Here is a 25,143-nt window from a genome sequence, read left to right as displayed (position 1 = left end):
TTTTGTGCAATTATGTGGCTGTTGGTTTCCACAAATCTCACTTCAACAGTGCATCTAAATCATGACATCATTTCTTGCCCAGGTGCTGATGAGAGCACTGAGGGACTTCAACCTGCCAAAGATAGTGACCAGTGATGTGCCGATTTTCCTCGGGCTCATCAGTGACCTATTTCCTCAGCTGGACGTGCCCAGGAAGAAAGACCCTGAGCTGGAGAATGCTGTTCGACAGTCTGTTAGTGAGCTGCGCCTGCAGCCTGAGGAGAACTTCATACTTAAGGTCTGTGAAATATTAAGATCCCAAGGTTTCATTTGCTGAAAAAGAAAAGGAACTGCCGCAGGATTTCAGGCCATTGTGCATTTATATAACTTTGAAACAGAATTTATCTCTGTGTTTACAGTTATTCATATTTATAGTATGATTATAGTTCTGAATTACAAGTTTTAACTCAGGAGGACGTACAGTACTGAATTCATTTGGGAAAATGAATGAAGACATGCATATATTCGGTCTGTAATTTTTAGTAAGAAATTTAATTTGTAGTTAATAGTAGTATTTCTATTATCAGGATTCTAGTATGATTTATTGTTTGTGTGTCTGCAGGTGACCCAACTGGAGGAGCTGCTGGCTGTCAGACACTCTGTGTTCGTCGTAGGAGGACCAGGAACTGGAAAGAGCCAGGTTAACTTCTGTATAACTACTGTGTCCATTAAATCTCACACAAAATAGTATTTACCCTTTTATTTCAAAGCCACTTTGTATCAGAGGTGGCTGATAACCATTGTCCTCATACCCAAACATACAGGTTGTTAGTATACTGTAAATAATCCCAGAACAGTCTTGGGTTTAAAAAGCAAAGTCTCCCATAGTTAAAGTCAAGGAAGAGTTGAGTTTCATCGTTCTCATATCTATGGACTACTTAAAGTGACAATTAGTGATTTACTTTTTTGAAAAGAGATAGTGTGCAATGTGACATATATTTCTAATGTTTATTCATCAGATCTTGAAGACTCTCCATAGAACTTATGCAAACTTGAAGATGAAGCCTGTTTGGAACGACATCAACCCTAAAGCTGTGACTACAGACGAGCTGTTTGGATACCTGCATCCTGCTACCAGAGAGTGGAAAGATGGTGAGGGGGCTCGAGGATCTTACAAGCTGTAAATGATCAGGGGAACCAGTGTTTTCTCCAGATTTTGGGTCGCTGTCAAGTTATTTTGGTGCCAAGACCATAATTTATTCCCAGGCCTCTTCACAGAATTAATTGGAATTTGTTAAAGCACTTTTTCTGGTTCAGAGTTTGCTCTTGTTAGAATAGTTTTGATATGGATTAATTTAAATGTGATCCCATTACATTAATTTGCTTTAGCACTACAAGAAATAATGCCTCAGCGATGGTCTGCTACTCATGTTAATATACCATCCTATGTTTTATTTTTTACTTTACTTTAGGTTTGTTCTCTTCTACCATGAGAGAGCTGACCTCAGTGGGCCATGACGGGCCCAAATGGATTGTTCTGGATGGAGATATTGACCCGATGTGGATTGAGTCACTCAACACAGTTATGGATGACAATAAGGTCAGTGTGCATCTTTGTTCTCTGGTATTGTTTTCACCCTCTAATGCTGGATTTTGTACTTTTTTTAAGAGTATAAATATATTTTGGCTTAATTTTTACATCAGCCAAAAAGACCCAAAGCCCAAACTGCAAATACAGTTTTGTCAGTGCCGGCCACTTGATCTATATATTTAAACATATCCTAAAGCTCAACAAAATCTATTTTTTTTCTTCTTCTCTCTCCAGGTTCTGACTCTTGCCAGTAATGAGAGGATCAGTTTGTCCTCTTCCATGCGTTTGCTCTTTGAGATCTCTCATCTAAAGGCTGCTACACCAGCCACTGTATCCAGGGCAGGAATACTCTACGTCAACCCACAGGACCTCGGCTGGAGCTCGTAAGACACACACAAGTACAAAAACACATGTAAAATTACAGATTTCTACTTCTTCACTTTTCTTAAATTGCACATTGGCTACAGTGCGATCTTTAATGTGTTCCCAGGAATGTGACAAGTTGGATCGATACCCGACAGGCTCAATCAGAGCGAGCCAACCTCACCATTCTGTTTGATAAGTATGTACCGTACTGCCTGGAGCAGGTCCGCTGCAACCTGAAAACCATCACTCCCATACCAGAAAACAGTATGGTGCAGGTGAGAGCACACTACATGCTCATTGTGTATCTCACAGATATGACAGAGAAGGCAGAGCTGCAGAAGGAGGCTGTATTTCCAAATTTGTTTTTTATTTATTTTATTTATTTTCCTTTTCCCAGAAAACAGCTTGCTCCAGTTTTAATCGCTGTGTCACATACCGTGACATCATGTCATCTTAGTTACTATGTTGTGTTTTTGCATATTTTCAGAGAGAATATGTGATATCTTATCTGATGTTACAATTATGTATTTTCACCAATCAGACGCTGTGCTCCTTGTTGGACTGCCTGCTGACAGAGGACAACACTCCTGCTGACTCTCCCCGAGAACTTTATGAGATCTACTTTGTTTTCGCTTGTGTCTGGGCCTTTGGAGGGGCCCTCTTCCAGGATCATGTATGTGGTGACTAAATGCTTGTTTGAAGAACTAACATGTTTTTATTGCTGTATTTTACAAGTAGATGTTTCATATTATTATATCACATTATGATGTTGCCTTCTCCCAACAACCAGCTGAATGATTACCGTGCTGAATTCAGCCGCTGGTGGTCTAAAGAGATGAGAGCTGTGAAGTTTCCCTCCCAGGGCACCGTCTTTGACTATTTCATTGACTCTGAGACCAAAAAATTTACCCCCTGGAGTGAGAAAATGGTGCCATTTGAGCTGGAGCCCGATGTACCGCTACAGGTAATAATGTGTGTGGTGGTGTACAAAAAATGACTTGTTTATACTCATTATTGACCACATTTTGGACCAGCCTATTCAGTTCAGTCATGTAATGTGTGTTTCAGACAGTGTTGGTTCACACTCCAGAAACCATTTGTCTGACCTACTTCATGGACCTGCTGCTCCAGAGAGGAAAACCCATCATGTTGGTTGGCAACGCCGGAGTGGGCAAGACCATCCTGGTGTCTGATAAAGTCGTCAAGGTGAAGGAGGACTACATGGTTGCTAAAGTCCCCTTCAACTACTACACCACATCAGCCATGCTGCAGCGTAAGTATCACCGCAATGAGAACAAATATTTTGCAAAGGGGTGGTTATTAATAAAAATAGATTCTATGACATTTTTCATGGCATAGTGGCGTTTTGCCATGTATAAGTGCTGATTTATAGATAAACCAGAAAACTACAAGCATCATACATAAAAGATCGAATACAATTTATTTGGGATTGTGAAATTTTTTCACAATGACAGAACGCCCCTATATAACTGGTAAGTGTTTTGTTTGGTAAATAAGCGACATGTTTTACAGAGAAGTGCTCATAACTGTCACATGTAGAAAAAGATGTAGCGTTGTTTTGGATTTATCTCTTGACACTGCTGTGTCTCACTCATTTTTGAAAAAGGACAGTGCTTTAGTTTATGTAGAATTGTTTTTTTTTTTTCTGAAGTCTGAAAAACTAATTTATTGAATAAATTCTGTACACTGTGTGAATGGGGAAAGTCCCAGCTACACATAAGATTATGACCCTGCCTTGTATCACCGTGTATTGACATCTCATTATTATAATACTGCACCGCATTTGCCCTACAAACGGACAGTTTACTTAAAATCAAAGTATATCAAACTAGTATTTCTTTTTACCTGAATTGTTATTTGTCAGTCTATATGGTTTTGGTGTGAGATGCTGATTGTTGTTGAACTTTGAAAATTGAGTGATACTTGTACTTTTGATTCTCTTTTCCCGGCCTGGATTACATTTGGAGATCCATAAGTCATAATCTAATTGTTGTGAGCATTACCCACAGTTTTTTTGGTTCATTTCTTCAACTGTCCCAGGTGTTCTGGAGAAACCCCTTGAGAAGAAAGCCGGCCGTAAATTTGCTCCTCCCACCGCTAAGAGACTCATCTACTTCATAGATGACCTCAACATGCCCGAGGTGGACGTTTACGGCACCGTCCAACCGCACACACTCATACGCCAGCACCTTGACTACAACCACTGGTAAGACACACACAATTATCAAATTTTGCATAATTAACAGTCCAGTCACATTCCCAGATCTCTATATAAACATATGGACTATGCAGTAAATACTGGTCATACTGAATTTAATCTAAAAATCTTTGAGGTATGACAGACAACGACTGGTACTGAAGGAAATACACAACTGCCAGTACATCACCTGTATGAACCCAACAGCTGGAAGCTTCTCTATCAACCCCAGATTGCAGGTACAGATGTTCGTGCATACGGGCATGTGGCACATGCACACATAAGTGCATATGTAAAAGTACTATTATCTTCCTTGCTCTTCCCACTACAGTTACTTTAACTGATTAGCTTTTTGAAAACATTTTTACAAAGTAAATCATCAAGGTGTTAATCATCACAGAGGGAATTTATTCAGCAGTAAAAGCAAGAGGTAATTAATTTAAAAAGAAATAATAAAAACAAGAAAAAAGGTGATATTGAAGTTAGAATGTCCTCGAGAGCGAATAAGTAATGATAACATGAAATGATCTAATTAACAGTTACATTTAGCTAGCAGTTTGAGAGGTACTTATTGTTTTTTGAGTCATTCTGCAGCGTCTTAATGGAGCGTCATTTTTACATCTCTCACTTCTCCTTACAGAGGCATTTCTCGGTGTTTGCGGTGCATTTCCCTGGTGCAGATGCATTAGCCACCATCTTCTCCAGCATCCTGTCAGCTCACTTCCTTCAGGGAGGCTTTAGCTACGGCGTCTCACGCTCAGTCGGGACTCTCATACAGGTGCACCTACAGTATCATGGCTGCATTAAAACTTAATTTCTTTGTTCTAATCCATGCAAATATTGGTCTGTCAATTTATCACTCAATCTATAATAATGCCCATCTCTTCTGTCTGCTCCAATATCTATCCAACCATCTCATCAATTGTCCATCTTTTGCTCCTGTTTTTCCAGGCAGCAATCTGTCTGCACCAAAAAATCAGTCAGAACTTCCTCCCTACAGCAATACGCTTCCACTACATCTTCAACCTGCGAGACCTCTCTAACATTTTCCAGGTAACACACACAGTCATTCAAATAAAAAACAAAACCCTCAAATGTGCGTAACTGAATCCATGTCACCTCTTTCACGTTAAAGGCTGCGGGCACTGTACACACGGTCCAGAAAATTTGCTGTTCTTTCATGAATTCAATTCATTTATTTAGCAGATTCAAACATTTTAGAAACATTTGATTTCATGTTTGTTGGTGTGTAGGGTATCCTGTTTGCCCTGCCGGAGAGTATTCGTTACCCCATGGACCTGGTGCACCTGTGGCTGCATGAGAGCTCCAGGGTGTACTCCGACAAACTGATGGAAGAAAAGGATGTGGAACTCTTCAACAAAATCTTGCTGGACACTGGCAAGAGATATTTTGAGGTAAGAAAAAAGGTGCATGCAGAAACTCCTTTATCTTTAAAAAGTACAGTATTTGGTGATGAATTTCTCTTTCCAGTCAACACAGCAACAACCCTTGTGGTAGATCCAGAAATGTCAAAACACAGATGATGTTTCAAGGCAATGTGAAGAACAGTATTTTTTACTCTACAGTGTTTCCCACAGGTCTGAAATATACTTGTGAGGGTAGCTGACAGAAAGGGCTGGCATTAGCTGCAAAAATAACAACGGTCTACGACACGTGACAGAATAGTAGTTTGAGCTTTTACCCAATATTTTTGATGTATTGAATATTTCCATTAATTTCATAATAATTACATCATTATGCTATTTTACAGGTACTGCTTATCTTTACCATCTCTCTGTGTCTGTCTGCTTGTCTTTCTCACTCTGTATAGACACAAGTGACAAATATGTGGAATAAGTACATAATTTAAAAAACAATCACAGCAGGAACACCGGTCTGTTTACAGTAAATTTTATTGCCTGTAATGGACGGGATGGTGTGTGGGAGGGGGGGGGGGGGGGGCACATGCAGCAAAGGGCCGAGGCCGAAATCGAACCCGCAGCCACTGCGGCGAGGAAATGTGCACATGGGGTACTGCTCTATCCACTAAACCACCAGGTGCCCCCTCTCTGATGGAACAAAAAGGAAAAAAATGCACAAATGGGTCACTAAATACATAATAATATGATATTTGGCAGCAGTTAATATACCTGGGTGGTCCGCCTAAGTGAAGGTTACGTGTGGGAAAGACAGCTGTGTAACTGAAATAATTGGTGTGTTTCTAGCTATTGAAGAGCAGCTCAGCCGTGGCATGGTCAGTATTCTCTTTTCATATCTCTGTTTCTGCCAATTTTCTCCAGGGAATAGATGAGTCCATTTTTATCCACCAGCCTTTGGTGTATTGTCACTTTGCCCAGGGAGTGGGGGAGCCTCGCTATCACCAGGTTCGACACATTCATGTACACACACAAGCTACCTCTGATTTCAACTCCATGTTGCTCCTTTCAAGCACTTTTTTTTATTAACTGTGGTAGTAAAATAGGTGAGTTTAATTGTTTCTTATTTAAATCAATTTAGCATGTGGATAATCTGTGGCTCACATATTCAAAAACCTTATGGCATAATTTTTGCTGTCATGTTTAATCTGTCAGAAAACAAATGAGGATGAATGGACTGTCATTCGCAAACTAATTACCTCTCATTTCTGAATGGGGTTTGAACTGAAAGTTAATTGACTCAGGTCTTGATAAGAACTTTAATTACATCTCTGGAAGTTACCGCATAGTTACTTGGACACTGCCGCTTTTACTCAAGAGAGCCAGGTTTGTTTATTTGCCCGTCTTGTCAGGCGTCAGACTGGGAGAAACTCCAGAAGACACTGGCTGATGCTTTGGAGCATTATAATGAGCTGCATGCTGTCATGGACCTCGTACTGTTTGAAGAAGCTATCCAGCATGTGTAAGACACACACAGGCAGACACACTTGCATGCCAATTGCAGTTGCTCACATACCGTCTGCTCGTATGCACAAGGGGGGGATTTACACAGATTAGCACATATGTAAAGCACAGAGCATATACACACTGTTAATTCTGGTGTTTGCGCTTAGGTGTCGTATCAGTCGTATCCTGGAGGCCCCCTATGGAAACGCTCTGCTGATGGGGGTTGGAGGAAGTGGAAAGCAGAGTCTGTGCCGGCTGGCTGCCTTCCTCAGCCTGCTGGAAGTTTTCCAGATCACTCTGCGTAAAGGCTACGGCATCAGTGACCTCAAGGTAAATGTGTATTTCTACCCACATGCATTTTGGAAAACAGTACATTCAGTGGTCAATACCAAATTTACAAATAAAAAATCACACACAGAGGTTTACCTAATTAGTTATATAATAAAGCTGTAAGATGTGCCAAAATTAATCGTTTTGGTTAGTATTTTATTACATGTTTTTAAGTTTGATATTGTTTTAAGGTATGTGTCTAGATCAGATTTTTTAAAGTGGTATATGAGGGCAATGTCTTTATACATTTTATTTTATTTTATGAATTTAAAATTAAGCTAAAATTTACATATTCTTTGTCTCTTTTCTGCAACACCTCATCTCCAGAGTGATATAGCAGCGCTGTATATAAAGGTGGGGGTGAAGAATATTGGGACAGTGTTCCTTCATACAGACGCCCAGATACCAGATGAACGTTTCCTGGTGCTCATCAACGACATGCTGGCCTCAGGTTTGGCTACACTAACTTAAGATGGGCGCCTTTTCTTTTAATGAGCAAAAAAATGTCTCAATTGTTATAAAAAAAAGTGGGTTCTTTCTTAGTGGTTCCAGTATGTTTCAGTGCCATTTTAGAGTTTAAAGCATATTTTGATGATTACTGGACTGAAATCATGTATTGCACTTATTTTGGCCACGATAATCATGCCTAGATTCAGTTTCAAGTTACACGGGCTGGTCTAAGTGCTGTAATCTGGTTTTAATTCACTTTAAATTATTATTATTATTTATCTACATGAAATAAAATCTAAATAAGTGTGTTTTTATAAACTTTCTGAGTATTATGACTGTCAATGGGCAATAGATCTGAGCCTGTACCCTAAAAGGTGAAACTGGAAATCATCAAAAACCAACTTCACTGAACATTGCTGAGTTCTGCATTCACATAAAGTGAAACATTTATAGATAGATTGTGACACATACACATTTTGAGCATGTAATGTTTGTTATTCAGGGGATGTTCCAGACCTGTTTAATGATGAAGAAGTGGATATGATTGTGACGTCAATCCGGATGGAGTTGAGAGGATTAGGACTGATAGACAGCAGAGACAACTGTTGGAGCTTCTTTATTGAGAGGATACGAAGACAGCTGAAGGTCTGAAACATTATTATATGTGACATACCGCCAACATGCAATATGATACCTGCTTTATTCAAACTCATTTTCCCATATCATTTATTATAAATTATGTCTGCCACTGCCTCTGTGTCCTCCAGGTTGTCTTGTGTTTCTCCCCGGTCGGGTTCACATTGCGGACACGTGCACGGAAGTTTCCTGCTCTGGTGAATTGTACAGCCATAGACTGGTTCCACCCCTGGCCTCAGCTGGCCCTGCAGTCTGTCAGCTCCACTTTCATAGAGAAGATACCTGGACTGGAGGTGACAGCACATTCCTCGAGCATTCATGTCTACTTTGTTTCAAATATTAACGACTCCCTCTGCTCTTAGGGAGTTTAAGAATAAAAAAGTTTATTTTTAACGGTGGAAACATGATGTGGAAGTGTAGACTTAAGTCAGTTATACCCATAAATATGAAACAAAACGATTAGAAAAATTGAACTATTATTAGATTTCTCAATGTTATTAAGTCCAGAGAAGAAATGTAGTTACTCTAACCGGTGCCTGCGTTTCTTATAAATCCCTAAATCTCTACATGTTTATCCTTTGCAGCCAAATGTGCGGGCTTCTATCAGTGAGTTCATCTCCTATGCCCACACTAGCGTCAATGAGGTGAGTTGTTGCACAGCACCATTGGTGATGGGTGATAACCAGTCCTGACACCTCCTCTAACATCATCTCTTGGTTTCTTGTTTAACAGGTCAGTGTCAAGTACCAGCAGAATGAGAAACACTTTAACTACACCACCCCGAAGAGTTTCCTAGAGTTTATGAAACTGTATGGGAACCTGCTGGGGAAAAAGCGCACAGAGCTGACCCAGAAGATGGAAAGGTTAGAGAACGGCCTACAGAAACTGCAGACGACTGCGTCACAGGTCAGACGATATGTCTACTTAATATCCTCCCAATCTGTCCTGTCATTATCATGTTTTTATATCCCGGGTTCTTCTTGTCTGTCTTGCTCAGGTAGAAGATCTGAAAGCCAAGCTAGCAGTGCAGGAGGTGGAGCTGTGGCAGAGGAACACAGATATTGAGGCTCTCTTAGATAAAATAGGACAACAGACGGACAGGCTCAACCAAGAGAGAGCTGTGGCCGATGCAGAGGAGCAAAGGGTAAGACTTGACACAAATTCAGCACAAATTTGAGTTTAATTTCATGCCACTTCTTCTGTTTACAGTATATTCATGCTGAGGGACAGAAATCATTAAACATGCAACAATCCATCGAAAGTGCATAGTTGACGTCGTAGTAGGGATGATCCCAGCAACTTATTTCCCTGATATTTGAGCGAAGGTTAAACTTAAACGAGTCGACTAGTCTAAAAATAAGAAAACACTCAGACAAAGGCCAAAACTGAGCATAATTTTCCCCAAAAATATGAGCCTTTTAAAATAGTGCACATTTTTCAATAATGGAATCATTTTTTAAATGCCGCTGAAATATGTGGCACTTTGCACCTTGCATTGTGAACATTGCACATTATACTACAAAACATCACAACTGAATCAAAGTTAGAATTATATTTATTTACTGTGTATTTAACACCCCAACTCATCTCCATTCAAAAACACACACACTCGCACAGTGCCTTTCACATACCTGAGTCTGCACACAAATTGACACACACACAAACACACACTGAGACTTTTCAGCATCTTTTGTGGGCCTAAAAGCACCTCTCTTTCAGCCTACCGAGAAGACACTCGGCCAGTGCGAGCGTGTGTAGTTTGAACATACTTTCCTCACATAGATCTGCAGACAGCTTCAGACTTGTACGAGTCGTGGGGACACACACGGTTCCATCCATTAAGTCTGAGAGCACGTGTGTGTTTGAAAGAGGGAGAGATGTCAATTATCAGATGTTGCTGGTCAGTCTTGCATATGAAGATCCAAACTCTTCCTGTTTTCCTTGGTATTTTAAAAGGTTTAACTGACTAGTATTTCTGGTGTCAATGAGGCTAGAAATGTTTAATCAACTAGTCGCACACATCCCTACTTCAGACATTTTTGTGTCTTTGTTGTGTTTTTTCAGGTGGCAGCAATCCAAGCCAAAGTGACCAAACAGCAGCAGGAGACTGAGGACGACCTTGCGAAGGCTGAACCTGCCCTGCAGGCAGCCAACGCAGCCCTCAATACACTAAACAGGGTGAATCAATTGTGTACACATAAAGACAGAGACCTGTCACCACAACTGATTTATCTTATTGGTTTTATTTTATTTCATTCAATTTATTTTATAGAAACGGATCGCTACCGGTGCCAGTGTACAAAAAAAATAAATAAAACATGTTGCAAGGTTGGCTTCATCCCAGCCCACCAAATAAAAAAAATCATTGTGTCTATGTGTGTGTGTGTGTGTGTGTGTGTGTGTGTGTGTGCGCTCATCCAGTTGAACCTGACAGAGCTGAGGACGTTCCCTAACCCTCCAGCTATTGTCACTAACGTCTCAGCAGCTGTTCTGGTGCTGCTGTCTCCCCAAGGCCGAATCCCCAAAGATCGCAGCTGGAAAGCTTCCAAGATGGTCATGAGCAAGGTGATATTTTACAGCGAAGCCTCATAGTGTTTCCTAGATTAATGGCTGGCTACAACAAAGCCAAAAAGTACATCACAAATAAATTTCCTAAAACAATGTTGCATCACACTTAAAATTATTTATTGCCATTTTATTTCTTGTCCTTTATTGTGTATCTATTGACTGCTTTATTGATCTTTGACTGTTCTCTTTGTCTTGTACTTTAAGTCTGTGTTATAACTAAATGTGCTAAAACTCTATATTTTATGTTCTGTGTACTTTGGCCTCTTGTAAAAGAGATTTTTAATCTCAGCGAGGCACTTTCCTGACTAAAGAAATGCACATATAAAACCGAAAAAGAGATTTTAGCAAACACAGTTGCCAATATGGTGTGTAGCTTTGTGTATATTTTATTTCACTTCTCAAGCTCATGATTTAGAGTCCAAAAAGCTTGCAAAAGAATTATACATGGAGATCATGAGGTGATACCATTTTATCTAAATCCATACACACCTCTGCACATGGATGCACATGCAGGTGGATGACTTCCTGCAGGCTCTGGTGAACTTTGACAAAGAGCACATCCCGGAGGCCACGGTGAGGTGCGTGAGAGAGGAGCACCTCAGTGACCCAGAGTTCAACCCAGAGTTTGTGCGACAGAAATCCTCGGCTGCTGCGGGGCTCTGTGCCTGGGTGATCAACATTATACGCTTCCACGAGGTACACGCATGTACAGCTGCTGTCATACATATTTAGTGTCACCCCAGCTAAGCCAACATGTGACATTTTTCATTGTGTTCTTGTCTGATGGATTATTTTCTGTTTCCCCGACTACTGTGCTGCCCTGGGTAGATTTTTGTAAGTACAATTCTACATATACAATGTGTGCATGACATTTTATGTTACCGTATCAACAGAGTGTTTTAATGCCTATGCGCTGGCCATAGCCGAGGCCAGAGGCAATATGTTTTCACGTTGCCTGTCCACCTGTTCTAGCCAATTCTTGTGAACGCGATATCTCAAGAACACCTGGAGGGCATTTGTTCAGATTTTACACAAATCTTCAAGTAGTCTCAAGAATGAGCTGATTTGATTTTGGTGTTCAAAGGTCAAGGTCACTGTGACCTTGCATTTGTCTTATTCTTGTGAATGTGATATCTTAAGAACACTTTGAGGAAATGTCTTCAAATTTGACACAAACATTCACGTGGACTCAATGATGAGCTGAATAGAATCTGACGTTCAAAGGTCAAGGTTATGGTGACCGCAAAAAACATGTTTTTGGCCATAACTCCAAATACTGGTTGTATAGATCTTCTGTGCTCCCATGGTAAAGATGTGTATAAAGCATCCATGGTTTTACAGACATGAGTCTTGGTTATGGTTTTGTCTGCATCCCTGAAAGAATTACCGGTACATGGTATTTTATGGATTATACTATGCATACACCTCTAAATTAAGCTCACTGTATTTCCTGTCAGAATAATGGGTCAAACTGCTCTGTGTGTATATGTGTGTATGTTTGCTGTGTCCCCAAGGTATCATGCGAGGTTGAGATGAAGAGGATGTGTCTGTCTCAGGCCAATGCTGATCTGGCTGAGGCTGCTGAGAAACTAGAGGCCATCAGGAAGAAACTTGCAGTATGCCTGATAAGATCATTCTCTCCTTTCTTTTTTCATTTTCCTTTTTCTTATTTTCTTTCTTTATTTTTCATTTTCTTGCTTCATTTCCTTTCTGTCTTTTGTGTGCATTCATTCAATTTCTTTTTCAGTTTGTTCTTAGTTTTATTGATTCATTTTCCTTCTGTCTGTCTTTCTTCTTCTTTCATGTTTGTCTTTTATATTCTTTTTTTATTTTCTTTCTGATGTCTCATTTTCATTCCTTTATTGTTCTTCTTTCTTTTGTCTTTCTTTTGCTTTTTTCTTTATTTTTTTCTTTTGTTTCCTTTTTTGTGTTCTGTCTTTTCATTTATAAATAAATTTAGATAGCAGATTAACTGTTGAAAAAGAAAATTCATTGTTTACTTGCTTCTTGCAAACATGGCAAGCTCCCACATTTTACTCTTGTGACAGTCAATAAGGGGCTGCAGGCTTTTCATACTGGCTCTGCATAATTTCACTCCTGTCTGCAGTGACTTTTATAGACCATCTGATAATCCACTGCCACCACACTACTGCTTCTTCTTTCTCTAGTCTGGTAGCCCCTGGATGTGTTTTATTATCTTGTTGGCAATAATAGAACTTCCTAAGCACAATCTAGACAGGGGTTAAGGTGTGGTTTCACCTTGATATTATTGCTTTATTCCATGAATTTTCAGGTCATTAACAGATTGTACATATTGGGGGTTTTTTTTGTTTGTTTTTTCAAATGTTTTGTCAAGCAAGATATTTTATTCAAGAACACTTGTGGCCACAAGTTATCTTTTTTTCTCTCTTAGGAGCTGGACAGTAGCCTGGAAACTCTGACGACAGCATTTGAAAAAGCCACATCAGAGAAACTGCGATTTCAGGAAGAGGTCAACCGCACCAACAAGACAATAGAGCTCGCCAATCGGCTGGTCAAAGGACTGGAGGTGGGCACAGCAAAGACGAATGGAAGATCAGTATATTTTATGTGTCTTACTGTTGAATTGAGACTTTTTTTATATATTTAGACTTTTTTTGTATAATATCTAAGTGTCTCATTGTATGTACACTAACATGTGCATGTTTCAGAGTGAGAACGTACGCTGGGCCCACTCAGTGGCTCAGTACCACGAACAGGAGGAAACTCTAAGTGGGGACGTCCTCCTGACTGCAGCTTTCATCTCCTATGCTGGATCCTTCTCCAAAAAGTACAGGAGAGAGCTGCAGGACAACATGTGGATGCCCTTCCTGCGCAGCCAGAAGGTCACAATCTTACAATAGATAAATGTTTTCTGAAACCATATGATTATCTTTATATATGATATGGAAATCGGTCACTCATTCTGTTTCCATATACCTCTTCCTTCCTCTGTCATTTGTACTGCTGCCCTTCCCTACAACAGGAAGTTATGTTAAGATTTCCATGATTTTTTTCTTTTTTTTAAAATTTATATCTTTTCATCAGGTGCCTGTCCCCATGACAGATGGCTTAGATCCAGTGTTGATGCTGACTGATGATGCGATGGTGGCCCAGTGGAACAATGAAGGCTTACCAGGAGACAAAATGTCAACTCAGAATGCAACTATCCTCACAAATTGTGAGTTGGGACAGTAAATATACATCTAACTAAAATGAAAGCAGTGTCTGTATGACTGTCTTTAGATTTTCTTGGCAACCATTTATCTGATCGACCTCACACTTGGCAGGTGTATTGCTGAGGAGCCACGGAAGTGCCCTGTCGAGCACAAGCTCTTTACACCCGTGGGATACATTTATTAGCAGTGTATTACTACAGCTAGAAATACAACTGTGATATGTATTAAAAGCAAAAAAGAAGAGGCACCTTAAGTAAAAGCCAAGCTAAAAAACATCTTTCAGTTTCTATTAAAAATGTCTACAGAGTTGGTGTCCCTCAGATGCTCAGACAGGCTGTTTCATAGACTTTGGCCACTGTGGCTTTACTATGACACAGCAGGTGTATTCCTCAGTACCTAAAAAAGAGTAGTGTCAAATATAAAGTTATCAACAAGTTTTCAACAAGCACCGCACTAGTATACTACAATACTAATGTCACATCACCACATTGATGATAGTCCTTCTCTGACAGGCAGTACAAACTGTGCAGTGCTAATATGGTTAAGACTCCATTTGTGGGTCACATGTGGGTTGTGTGTGTATTGCTTCAGGTGAGCGCTGGCCTCTCCTCATTGACCCTCAGCTGCAAGGCATTAAGTGGATCAAAAGTCGCTATGGCAGCAGCCTCAAGGTTGTCAGTTTGGGACAGAGGGGGTGAGTGTTTTCCATTTTTATCCTCACATAGAGATAAAGACTTTCATGTCTGATGTTCTCGTTCTCAAAACTATTATTTTCTCCTTAGGAATGACAAAATTTGTTTAAATATTCTTATTTCATAAATCAATGTTGTTCCAGGTATGTAGATGTGATAGAACAGGCTGTCGTGGCGGGGGATACTGTCCTCATAGAGAACCTCGAGGAGACCATTGACCCCGTTATTGACCCTCTCCTGGGACGTCACACCATCAAGAAGGGAAGGTAGGACATTACCTTTTATCATGTGTACGGTACATGCAAAACCACCATTTGTTCCTCAGTTTTCTGCCCTCTCTTCTTGTTCTTTATGCTTTCCTCTCTCTGCACTGCTCTCTCACAGCTGTATAAAGGTCGGGGACAAGGAGTGTTTCTTCCACCCGGGATTCAGACTGATCCTTCACACTAAGTTAGCTAATCCTCACTACAAGCCAGAGATTCAAGCCCAGACCACTCTCATCAATTTCACTGTGACCAGGGACGGTCTGGAGGACCAGCTCCTGGCACAGGTGGTGAATCAGGAAAGACCTGACCTCGAGCACCTCAAGGTGGGTCATTTTGTTATTAGTTATGTTCTCATTGGGCACATTCAGAGGGATTTTATATAATTTGGAAGCAGGTGAATCTGGCTACAGATGTTTTGAATGTTAAAAAACTTTTTTGATGTCTTATAATTCTGTTATTAGTTTTTGTTTTCATTTTAAATTGTGATATGTTTGTTTTGTTACTTCAACCATGTTTTAGTGCTGCTGCCTGTCTTGATCAGGACATTCTTGAAAAGGATATTTTTAAGCTTAGTAAATCTTTTACTCCAGGTTAAATAAGGGGTTAAATCAGATTTAATAACTAATAAATCATCTTTGATGATCTTCAATCATCCTCTTTCCCTCCCTTATATAACAGTCTGTCACATAACATAACATAATACTTTTTTCCAATTGCAAATTACTGTATTATTATAGTAGTTGAGGCAAATAATATTTTTTATATTAGATGATAAACCGCTTTTTCCTGTTAACAGTTGTTGGGTTTTTGGGTTGTTTTTTTTTTAATTAGGTTTTTTAACATAAAATAGATAAACTAGGGAAAATACTTCTGTATATAATAAGCAATTCCCCAAATGATCTGTGCTGTTTATGTAAACTCCCTGCAGAGTGAACTGACCAAACAGCAGAACATGTTCAAGATTGAGCTGAAGCTCCTGGAGGACGAGCTGCTGACCAGGCTGTCTGCTGCGGAGAGTAACTTCCTGGGTGACAACGTGCTGGTGGAGAAGCTTGAGACCACAAAGCACACTGCTGCTGAGATAGAGATGAAGGTAACAGTGTGGATATGTTTGCTTTGCTGTTAACGCCTGACTTGAATACAACAGTAAGTTCACTTGGTTTGCACTTTTATATACCTGGACACTTTCGTCATCTCTTCTACTTCTTCTGTCTTCTTCCTCCGTTCCTCCGTTCTTAGGTTCTGGAAGCTAAAGTTAACGAGGTGAAGATCAACGAGGCCAGAGAACACTATCGTCCTGTCGCTGTCAGAGCTTCTCTGCTCTACTTCATCATGAATGATCTCAACAAGATCAACCCTATGTATCAATTCAGCCTCAAGGTAACCAGAAGAGAAATTTAAAGCAATACTTCAACCCCCGAAATTACCTTTTTTGAATCAATTACTCATCCTGTGTTAGGTTGATTTTGTGATGAAAACTTTGTTTGCTATTATTAAATGTGGAACCCTACAACTTCAATTCATCAAACATTTTCTCTGTTATCATAAGACGGTGTGAGTGATTAAAATACAAATGGTCATTTTTGGGGTGTAATATCTCCCAAGAACATACTGACAGTCTAGGAACTGAAAAAATGGCTTTACGAAAAAGCAGGCACTCATGTTCTAACTTGTGAGAAACGTGTCACAAATTTATGCAACAATCAGAACAAGCTATGCTAAACTTTCTCCCTCGTGTTCTCAGGCCTTTAACGTGGTTTTCCACAAGGCGGTGGAGATGGCGGAGGCATGTGAGGATGTGCAGAGCAGAGTAAACACTCTCATAGACTGTGTTACCTACTCAACCTTCAACTACATCAGCAGGGGACTGTTTGAGAGAGACAAGCTCACCTTTACTGCTCAGCTAGCCTTCCAGGTGTGTATGTGTCTGTCTTGGCGTTAGAGAGAGAGAGAGAGTGAGTGAGTGTTTCATCCCTGATTGTGTTTTTTTTCTTTCAGTTGCTCCTGATGAGTAAGGAGATAGATGTGCGAGAGCTAGACTTCCTGCTGCGGTTTAACATTGACCACAACTACGTCAGCCCCCTCGACTTTCTTTCCAACTCAGCATGGAGCGCCATCAAGGTGCACACACACACACACAGGACTTTTTTTTGTTGTTGTTGTTCTTGTTTTGCTGGCACACATTCATAAAAAAAATTGTCAAACACCACCTGCTGTCTGTCGTCTTTGCCCAGGTGATGAGTTTCACTGATGAGTTTCGTGGTCTGGACCGGGACATTGAAGGCTCCCCTAAACGCTGGAAGAAGATGGTGGAGTCAGAGTGTCCAGAGAAGGAGAAGTTTCCTCAGGAGTGGAAAGGGAAAAGTTCCCTGCAGAAACTCATAATGATGAGAGCCCTGAGACCCGACCGCATGACCTATGCTCTCAGGTGAGGAGAGTTTTTTTTCCCCTCTCTTTAAGGACATGGGTTTTTTTTGTTTAGATTATCCACTTTTAAATCAATTTTCCTTTTGCTTTTCTGTAGGAACTTTGTGGAGGAGAAGCTCGGGGTGAAGTACACAGAAGGCCGAAAGACTGAATTTGCAAAGTCCTTCAGAGAAAGTGGTCCAGCCTCACCTGTGTTCTTCATCCTGTCCCCTGGCGTGGACCCACTTAAAGATGTGGAATCACTGGGTACTGTAAACAGAGAAGCACTGACTGCATGCACTCACACACAGACTCATACTCTCTTACTGTGTGTCTTCCTGCAAGATGTTACTTAGCCTATCAAGTCTGACCATTACAATAAGCATTGGGACTCGAGTGAGCGAGATATACACACAGGAGAAACAAGAGATAACAAGACAACAGTCGGAAAAGTAATTTCACATGGCGAATTCTAAAGAGAGAAAAGTAGACAACAAATATAAAGCTTTTAATTAGGAATGTATAGACTCTTACATGTTTATTCTTCCTCTGTGCAGTTCAAAACTAGTATGACTCGCAATTATTAAAGGTGTCAATGTGAAGCGCCACTATGAGACAAAGCACAGAGCATCTTTTGAACAAACAAATCCACTGAAATCAAAACTGAGGGCATTGAATATAAAAAAAAATTAAATGGCTCTAAGACCTAGACAGACTTTATATTCAGTCTTGTGTGTTCCCAGGAAGGAAGTTGGGTTTCACTATCGACCTTGGGAAGCTTCACAACGTGTCCTTGGGTCAGGGCCAGGAAGCTGTGGCCGAGGTTGCAATGGAGAAGGCTGCCAAGGAGGGTCACTGGGTTATACTGCAGGTCTGACTGCATGTTTATTCTGAATATGTGGGTGGATAGAAATGAAGTTTCATCTAAGGATAAAAATATTTGACAGAACAGTTACAGATACTAAAACTCTAAGTACTCAATTTGCAGTGCCTCACCATTCACACTCGCCCTCTGTGCTATACTAGACTTTGATGGTGTGTTTTCTTTCACCTCCCTGTAGAACATCCACCTGGTTGCTCGCTGGCTGGGTTCACTCGAGAAGCTGCTGGAGCACTGCTGTGAAGGCAGTCATCCGGACTACAGAGTGTTTATGAGCGCTGAGCCGGCACCGACACCTCAGGAACACATTATCCCACAGGTAGAGACGCAGTTCGCGTGCAGCAAGGTTATCTTAATGCGTGGAGCATATATACATAGAGTGAATGTAGACTCTAAGGTGTCTTTGATGTAACAAGTTCCTCACTCTATTAGCGGGACAGGTTACCTGTGTTCACCGTTTCGACGATATCTCCTGTAGAGATGTATGCCTTTTCTACAATTTCGATGTTTTAGATTTTATTATTTTTGCACATAAAAAAATAACAAAGTATACAGTGCAGAGAGAGGCAAATTACCAGGTGGGCTTATTTAAAGCCTCTAAAAAAAAGTCATTAAAAGTAGAAAAATGTAAATGTGTAATTTGTAAATTAAAATATATGTAAGTTTGTGTAGATGTGTCTGTGTGCATGTATGTGTACGTATGCAGGTCTTTATGAGAAGGAGACTCAGTCCGCAACAATAACATTGATTGGCTACATGTTGCTGAGAGATAAAAACAAACATGAAGATAAGACATTAGAGATATTTAGAGAACAGTACTAACAAAACAGCAGTTAAATAGTCTTGTAAACATCTGATGCACCCTTAGAAAGAGACTGAGATGACTGGTTGCTCTGTATGATAAAAAGTGGGTCAAAAACTTCTCATGGAAAACAGGAAATGACAGGATAAACAGGAAGGAAATCCAGGCGTTCCAAAAATGTACCATAATGGCAAAACAAAGAAAAGAAGCGAACATGAAATGAGATAACCCCCCTGAAATATATTTATTTATTTATTTACACATTGACTGTGAAAACATTAGAGACAAATCACATATGTTTTAAAAGCCCCGACAAAGAGTGGCGGTGGAAAATCATGTTGGCTTTAATAATTTAACCACTACAATAAAGGCTTGTTTTTCTGCCAGGTGAGAAAAAACATTCCATAATTTGGTAGCCCTGAATCTTATATAGTGGATCTAGATGGCACACAGCTCGTGGTACTCATAGCACCAAAAAACTGCATTTGAAAAACTCAGCAGCAGTGTCTCTCTCCAGAAATCATTGTCATGTTTACGTGGCAGATATTAATCTTTTTCCTCAGGGCATTTTGGAAAACGCTATCAAGATTACCAACGAACCTCCCACAGGCATGCATGCCAATCTGCATGCTGCTCTGGATAACTTTGACCAGGTGAGCATCTACTGCTCTTCTGCTTTGTGCTCATTGTGCTTATTTATTGATTTATTTATTAACTCACTGTTTTGTCTCTAGGACATCCTCGATCAGTGCAGCCGTGAGCAGGAGTTTAAGACCATCCTCTTCTCTCTGTGTTACTTCCACGCCTGTGTGGCAGAGAGGAGGAAGTTTGGACCACAGGGGTGGAACAGAAAATATCCGTTTAACACTGGAGACTTGACAATATCGGTCAATGTCCTCTACAACTACCTGGAGGCTAATGCACAGGTGGGATGTGTTTTTGGTGCATGTGTGTCCGGGGTTTGTATTAGGCAGCATGCCACGGCACGATGAGGGGAATAATGGCGATAGTGATTGTGTTAGCAGCGATCATTTTTATGATAATTATAATGATGAAGGTGCCATGGGAGGACCTGAGGTATCTGTTTGGAGAGATCATGTATGGAGGACACATCACTGATGACTGGGACAGACGTCTCTGCAGGACATACCTGGAGGAATACATGCAGCCCAACCAGGTTTGTACATTAGTTCATAAGAGAGAGAGAGAGACAAAGGGAATTTAATCCTCCCAAGTCTGGCTGATTTGAGGCTGAGTGTTGGCACACTCAGCTGTGTTCTAGCGCAAGAGGACCAAATGTGAACTGGCTTCGGCACAGACCGTAAAAGACTGCCAGATTTAACTGAGTTTTTGGAGTGCAGACTTGGACCATTTCAGGCTGAGAATCAGCTCCAGTTAGCAGCAATTTGGCTAGTTTTGGGCCAGAGACTGCACATGCAAGCTAAAGAGTGTCTGGCAACCAGACGTGCCAGACGCTGTTTGAACGAGAAATTTTGGCCTCCTAATTTGGGACTGTTAAATGCTTTGTACTCTGTTAGAGATTTAAAGCTGAGAATTCTTCTGTCTTTTGTTTTATTTCTCAGTTTGACCGGAAGCTTGCTTTGGCTCCTGGATTTGTCGTCCCCTCCAACCTGGACTACCAGGTAACTAGAGATGGATTCAGTCTGAGGAGACATTTCTTTGAAATGGTTCAAATTTAATTGTTAATAATGAACATTTAACTGGTCTGAACAAAAGTGTAACTGAACTCTGCTGTGTCCTTCTTTCTGTGTCTGTCTACTTTGCTTTTTATTATCGGTCGTATGCTCAGAATTTCCTAAACAGACAGCCCTTTTCGATGGGAAACTGAACTTTGTGTTATTGTGAAACTTTGGTGAATCCTAACTATTAACACCAAAGTCAAACAATAAGACAAACTAATAGATGAGGGCGTGGTAGGCCTGCAGCTTCCTTGTTCAACAAGAGAGAGTTATTTTTTGTCAGTGGAGTTTGGCTATGAAGAGTGTGAATAAACTACACTTTCAGTTCAGTTTTAAAAAATGCACCCGTAAGGGAAGTACAGAGCATACAGTTGGATAAACTAGACTTGGATTATCCTGCACAAGATTTGTGAGAGTTTGTAAATGAATGATCTTAAATAGTTTGACTGTTGTTAAACACGGTCGCCTATGACATCACTTTATCAGGAATTCTATCTGTTTTTGGTCCACTGTGAAGGCATGCAAGAAAAACTAACTTTTCTTAGAAAAAAATACAACATTAGTTAGTAACAGTAATTTATACCCAAATGTTTATTTGTGTACTTGGGTGAAATATCCCTTTAAATGAATGTAACAGATACTTTCGCCATTTTCTCTTTCTACATCTCCAGGGCTATCATGATTTCATAGATGAGATGCTCCCCCATGAGAGCCCAGTGCATTATGGGTTGCACCCGAATGCAGAAATTGAGTTCTTGACAGTGACGTCAGATAACCTTTTTCACACTCTGCTGGAGCTGCAGTCTCCTGATGCTGTGATGGGGGAGGGAGCTTCACAGACCCTGGAGGAGAAGGTCGCTATACCTGTTCAATTATTATGGGATTAGTTTTTCTTGACAGGAATTAAATAACGTTACTGTTCATTCCCAACAGACTTAACCTGCCCTTAGCCTGGCAAACACACAAAAATATTAACACACCAATTTAGTGATGCAAGAAACAAAGTGGAGAGAACCACTTTAATAAATTCAGTAACTGCTCTCCCTCAGGTGAAAACGATTTTAGATGAGGTGCTGGAGAAGCTACCCGAGGAATACAACATGTCCGACATCACCGCTAAAACAACTGAGCGATCCCCGTACATCCTGGTCTGCTTCCAGGAGTGTGAGCGCATGAACATGCTCATCTCTGAGATGCGACGCTCACTCAAGGAGCTTGACCTGGGACTCAAGGTATGCTTTATTACTTTGCGTGTTTGTATGTCGCATATTGCATACAGTGTTGCCCTCAACTTTTTGACATTATCAAATAATTATTATCCCTTAGTCTGACACTCAAATTCATCCTGCAGATTTTCTTCAGATCAGGTGCAATATACTGTAGTGTGAAATGTGCAGTTGCAGTAATTGCACTGGTCTTTCAAATTAGATGGTAGTAGTGTGAAATTTCCACACGTAGCACCTTAGATTTCTATATTCATGTTAAATATATCTGTCAAAGGGTGAACTGGCTATCTCATCTGAGATGGAGAAACTGCAAACTGCCTTGTTCTTTGACAACGTCCCTGATACCTGGACCAAGCTGGCCTATCCCTCCACCTACAGCCTGGCTATATGGTGTGTGTGTGTGTATGTGTGTCACTGCCAGTATTTCCAAATGTGTTGTACTTTGCAGTATGCATTTTCTAATTAAGATAGACTGTTGATTAATCCATCTACAATAGGTGTAAGAAATACAACTGCAGTTTTCCTTGTCTTTGTGTGTTTACACGTGTGTCTGCGTCTGTATCAGGTATAATGATGTGTTGCAGCGCTGTAAGGAGCTGGACAGCTGGACTCAGGACCTGTCTCTGCCCAGTGTTGTTTGGCTGTCTGGACTTTTCAACCCACAGTCCTTCCTCACTGGTAAAATACATTTGTGCTCACAGATAAAAGTACTACTTAACTATTATATTATTTCCTACTTACTTGCTTACTATTATATATTTTCAAAATGGCATGAAAAAGTCATGCTATAGTATGTTGTCCAAAATACTACCAATGAGTCATACTATAGTATGTCGTCCAAAATAGCATAAAAATCTTATGCTTTAGTATGTCGTCTAAAATAGCACCAAAATGTCATACTATACTATGTCATCCAAAGTACCATAAAAAAGTCACACTATAGTATGTCGTCCAAAAAAGCATAAAAAGTATGACATCTAAATCAGCATTAAAAAAAAGTTATAAACTATATAATAAGTCACAAATAAGCAATAAGTCACAAACTATATAATGTCATTTTCAGTCATTTCAACATGCTATATTATGTCTTTTGGGTATTTTTTTCAACATGGCATACTATGAAGTGTCTCTGCAAGCTATTATATTTCGTTTTCAGCCATTCTTTCGACTTGTCAAAATTTGCAGTTTGTTGACATACTATACTATTTTTGTTTTTTAGCAATTTTTTTCAACATGCTATACAATGACGTTTTTGATATGCTATACTATGATGTGTCTCTACAAGCAAAAATATATGGTTTTCAGCCATTTTTTTGACATGTCAAAATGTGAGATTTTTCAACATACCTTTGTCGTTTTCAGACATTATTTTCAACATGGTATAATATCTCGTTTTTTAGCCATTTTTTCAGCATGTCAAAATGGGCCGTTTTTCAACATACCATATGATGTCGTTTTCAGACATTTTTTTTGACATGCCATATTATGACGTTTTTGGCCTTTTTTTCAACATGCTACATTGACGTGTCTCTAAAAGCTATAATATGCAGTTTTCAGCCATTTTTATGACATGCCAATATGTGAGATTTTTACGACATGCTATACTATGACGTGTCTCAACAAGTTACAGTTACTGTACTATGTCAGTTTCAGCTATTTTTTCAACATGATATACTGTGGAGTGTCTCTACAAGCCATAATATTTAGTTTTCAGCCATTTTTTCGACATGTCAGAATTTGCCGTTTTACATCATGCTTTACTATGACGTATCTCAACAAGTTACGTGTCTGCATACTGACGGTATTTCGTCAGTTCTGGTTTTCCCTTCTTTGTTTCTCCGTGTTTTCAGCAGCATTGCTGCTACACTTCAACCACAACTCCACTGTTTGTGTCTTAACGCCAGCAAGTGATTGATTGACGGGTGATATAATTTCATATCATATAATAAATACCTCTTCAGAGGTATGTTTGCTTATCTATTAGGCTTTATTCTCCTCTTTTTTCCTTAAAATGCTTGCCCCCGACCCGTTGCTGCACAGCAGGTATCATCTAGTTTTGTTTTGTTTGTTTTTTTGTTTCAGCGGTGATGCAGTCTCTGGCACGGAAGAACGAGTGGCCGTTGGATAAAGTGAACCTTACGGTTGATGTGACTAAGAAGTTTAAGGAAGAGTTCAACCAACCTGCTAGGGAGGGTGCATACGTATATGGACTCTATTTGGAAGGTAGAAAAACATTCTGCCATTTACTCTATTGTGGGACAACATGGAGGGTTCTAGTTTTCTCGCTGGTCTGAGATCACTTTTACTCATCTTTGTACACTTTGAGTAGAAGCTGAATTTGCCTCCACTGTGAATCAAATCACGTCAGACATGTTTAAAGGGAACTTTCGTGGGGGTTTTTCAACCCTCTTTAACCATACCCTTCTAGCTTCCCACCTGTTTTATAATGTCTAGATTCCCTCATTCTTTGAAAACATGTTAATCCCATTTTTGTTTCCCACAGGTGCAAGGTGGGACACTCAGGCTGGGGTGATCACTGAAAGCCCGTCTGAAGGAACTGACCCCACCCATGCCCGTTATCTCAGTCCGAGCTGTGCCCAATGACCGCCAGGAGACCAGGAATATCTACGAGTGTCCACTCTACAAGACCAAGGTCAGAGGACCTACATACGTTTGGACTTTTAGCCTCAAAACCAGGGAGCGGTCCGCCAAGTGGGTGCTGGCAGGAGTGGCTCTGCTGCTCAGTGTGTGAGAGCCAGTTTTAGGGATCTGGGATCAAGATTTGGAATTTGAGATGGATTTTATTTTATAGGGCCAGGTATATGTGTACCATATGTGATCGTAAACTTGTCATCCTTATTGTTAAATGTATAGAACTTTACATATACACATATACTGAAGACTTATTAAGCAAAATTACAGGAGTGGAATTAGAGTTTCTTTTCTTTTTATTG

The 25,143-nt window shown here is 40.2% G+C and overlaps 1 protein-coding gene across 1 annotated transcript in view; it reads left to right on the top strand.

Moving 5' to 3' along the window:
* Nucleotides 1–24,941, top strand: part of LOC121950991 (dynein axonemal heavy chain 11-like) — a 43,885-nt gene extending 18,944 nt beyond the window's left edge. Inside the window, 52 exon segments of the mRNA XM_042497145.1 lie at nt 83–277; nt 602–679; nt 999–1,131; nt 1,452–1,579; nt 1,805–1,953; nt 2,061–2,211; nt 2,478–2,609; nt 2,727–2,900; nt 3,005–3,209; nt 3,998–4,163; nt 4,291–4,393; nt 4,795–4,932; nt 5,106–5,207; nt 5,408–5,569; nt 6,455–6,538; nt 6,943–7,052; nt 7,204–7,366; nt 7,694–7,817; nt 8,319–8,461; nt 8,584–8,745; nt 9,037–9,096; nt 9,185–9,358; nt 9,450–9,596; nt 10,517–10,630; nt 10,874–11,017; nt 11,534–11,722; nt 12,535–12,636; nt 13,434–13,568; nt 13,711–13,884; nt 14,087–14,219; nt 14,809–14,911; nt 15,053–15,175; nt 15,294–15,498; nt 16,104–16,268; nt 16,415–16,555; nt 16,920–17,090; nt 17,174–17,296; nt 17,410–17,603; nt 17,700–17,848; nt 18,325–18,452; nt 18,643–18,780; nt 19,827–19,916; nt 19,998–20,189; nt 20,321–20,440; nt 20,847–20,906; nt 21,635–21,817; nt 22,013–22,195; nt 22,464–22,579; nt 22,755–22,867; nt 24,272–24,412; nt 24,693–24,730; nt 24,732–24,941. Of these exon segments, the coding sequence (XP_042353079.1) occupies nt 83–277; nt 602–679; nt 999–1,131; nt 1,452–1,579; nt 1,805–1,953; nt 2,061–2,211; nt 2,478–2,609; nt 2,727–2,900; nt 3,005–3,209; nt 3,998–4,163; nt 4,291–4,393; nt 4,795–4,932; nt 5,106–5,207; nt 5,408–5,569; nt 6,455–6,538; nt 6,943–7,052; nt 7,204–7,366; nt 7,694–7,817; nt 8,319–8,461; nt 8,584–8,745; nt 9,037–9,096; nt 9,185–9,358; nt 9,450–9,596; nt 10,517–10,630; nt 10,874–11,017; nt 11,534–11,722; nt 12,535–12,636; nt 13,434–13,568; nt 13,711–13,884; nt 14,087–14,219; nt 14,809–14,911; nt 15,053–15,175; nt 15,294–15,498; nt 16,104–16,268; nt 16,415–16,555; nt 16,920–17,090; nt 17,174–17,296; nt 17,410–17,603; nt 17,700–17,848; nt 18,325–18,452; nt 18,643–18,780; nt 19,827–19,916; nt 19,998–20,189; nt 20,321–20,440; nt 20,847–20,906; nt 21,635–21,817; nt 22,013–22,195; nt 22,464–22,579; nt 22,755–22,867; nt 24,272–24,412; nt 24,693–24,730; nt 24,732–24,941 (7,260 nt within the window).
* Nucleotides 24,942–25,143: the final 202 nt, after the last annotated feature.

The sequence above is a fragment of the Plectropomus leopardus genome, chromosome 12 (assembly GCF_008729295.1).
Source record: "Plectropomus leopardus isolate mb chromosome 12, YSFRI_Pleo_2.0, whole genome shotgun sequence".
Classification (NCBI taxonomy): domain Eukaryota; kingdom Metazoa; phylum Chordata; class Actinopteri; order Perciformes; family Serranidae; genus Plectropomus; species Plectropomus leopardus.
The sequence above is the reverse complement of the archived record's forward strand: the minus strand, read 5'-3'. Positions and strand labels throughout refer to the sequence as shown.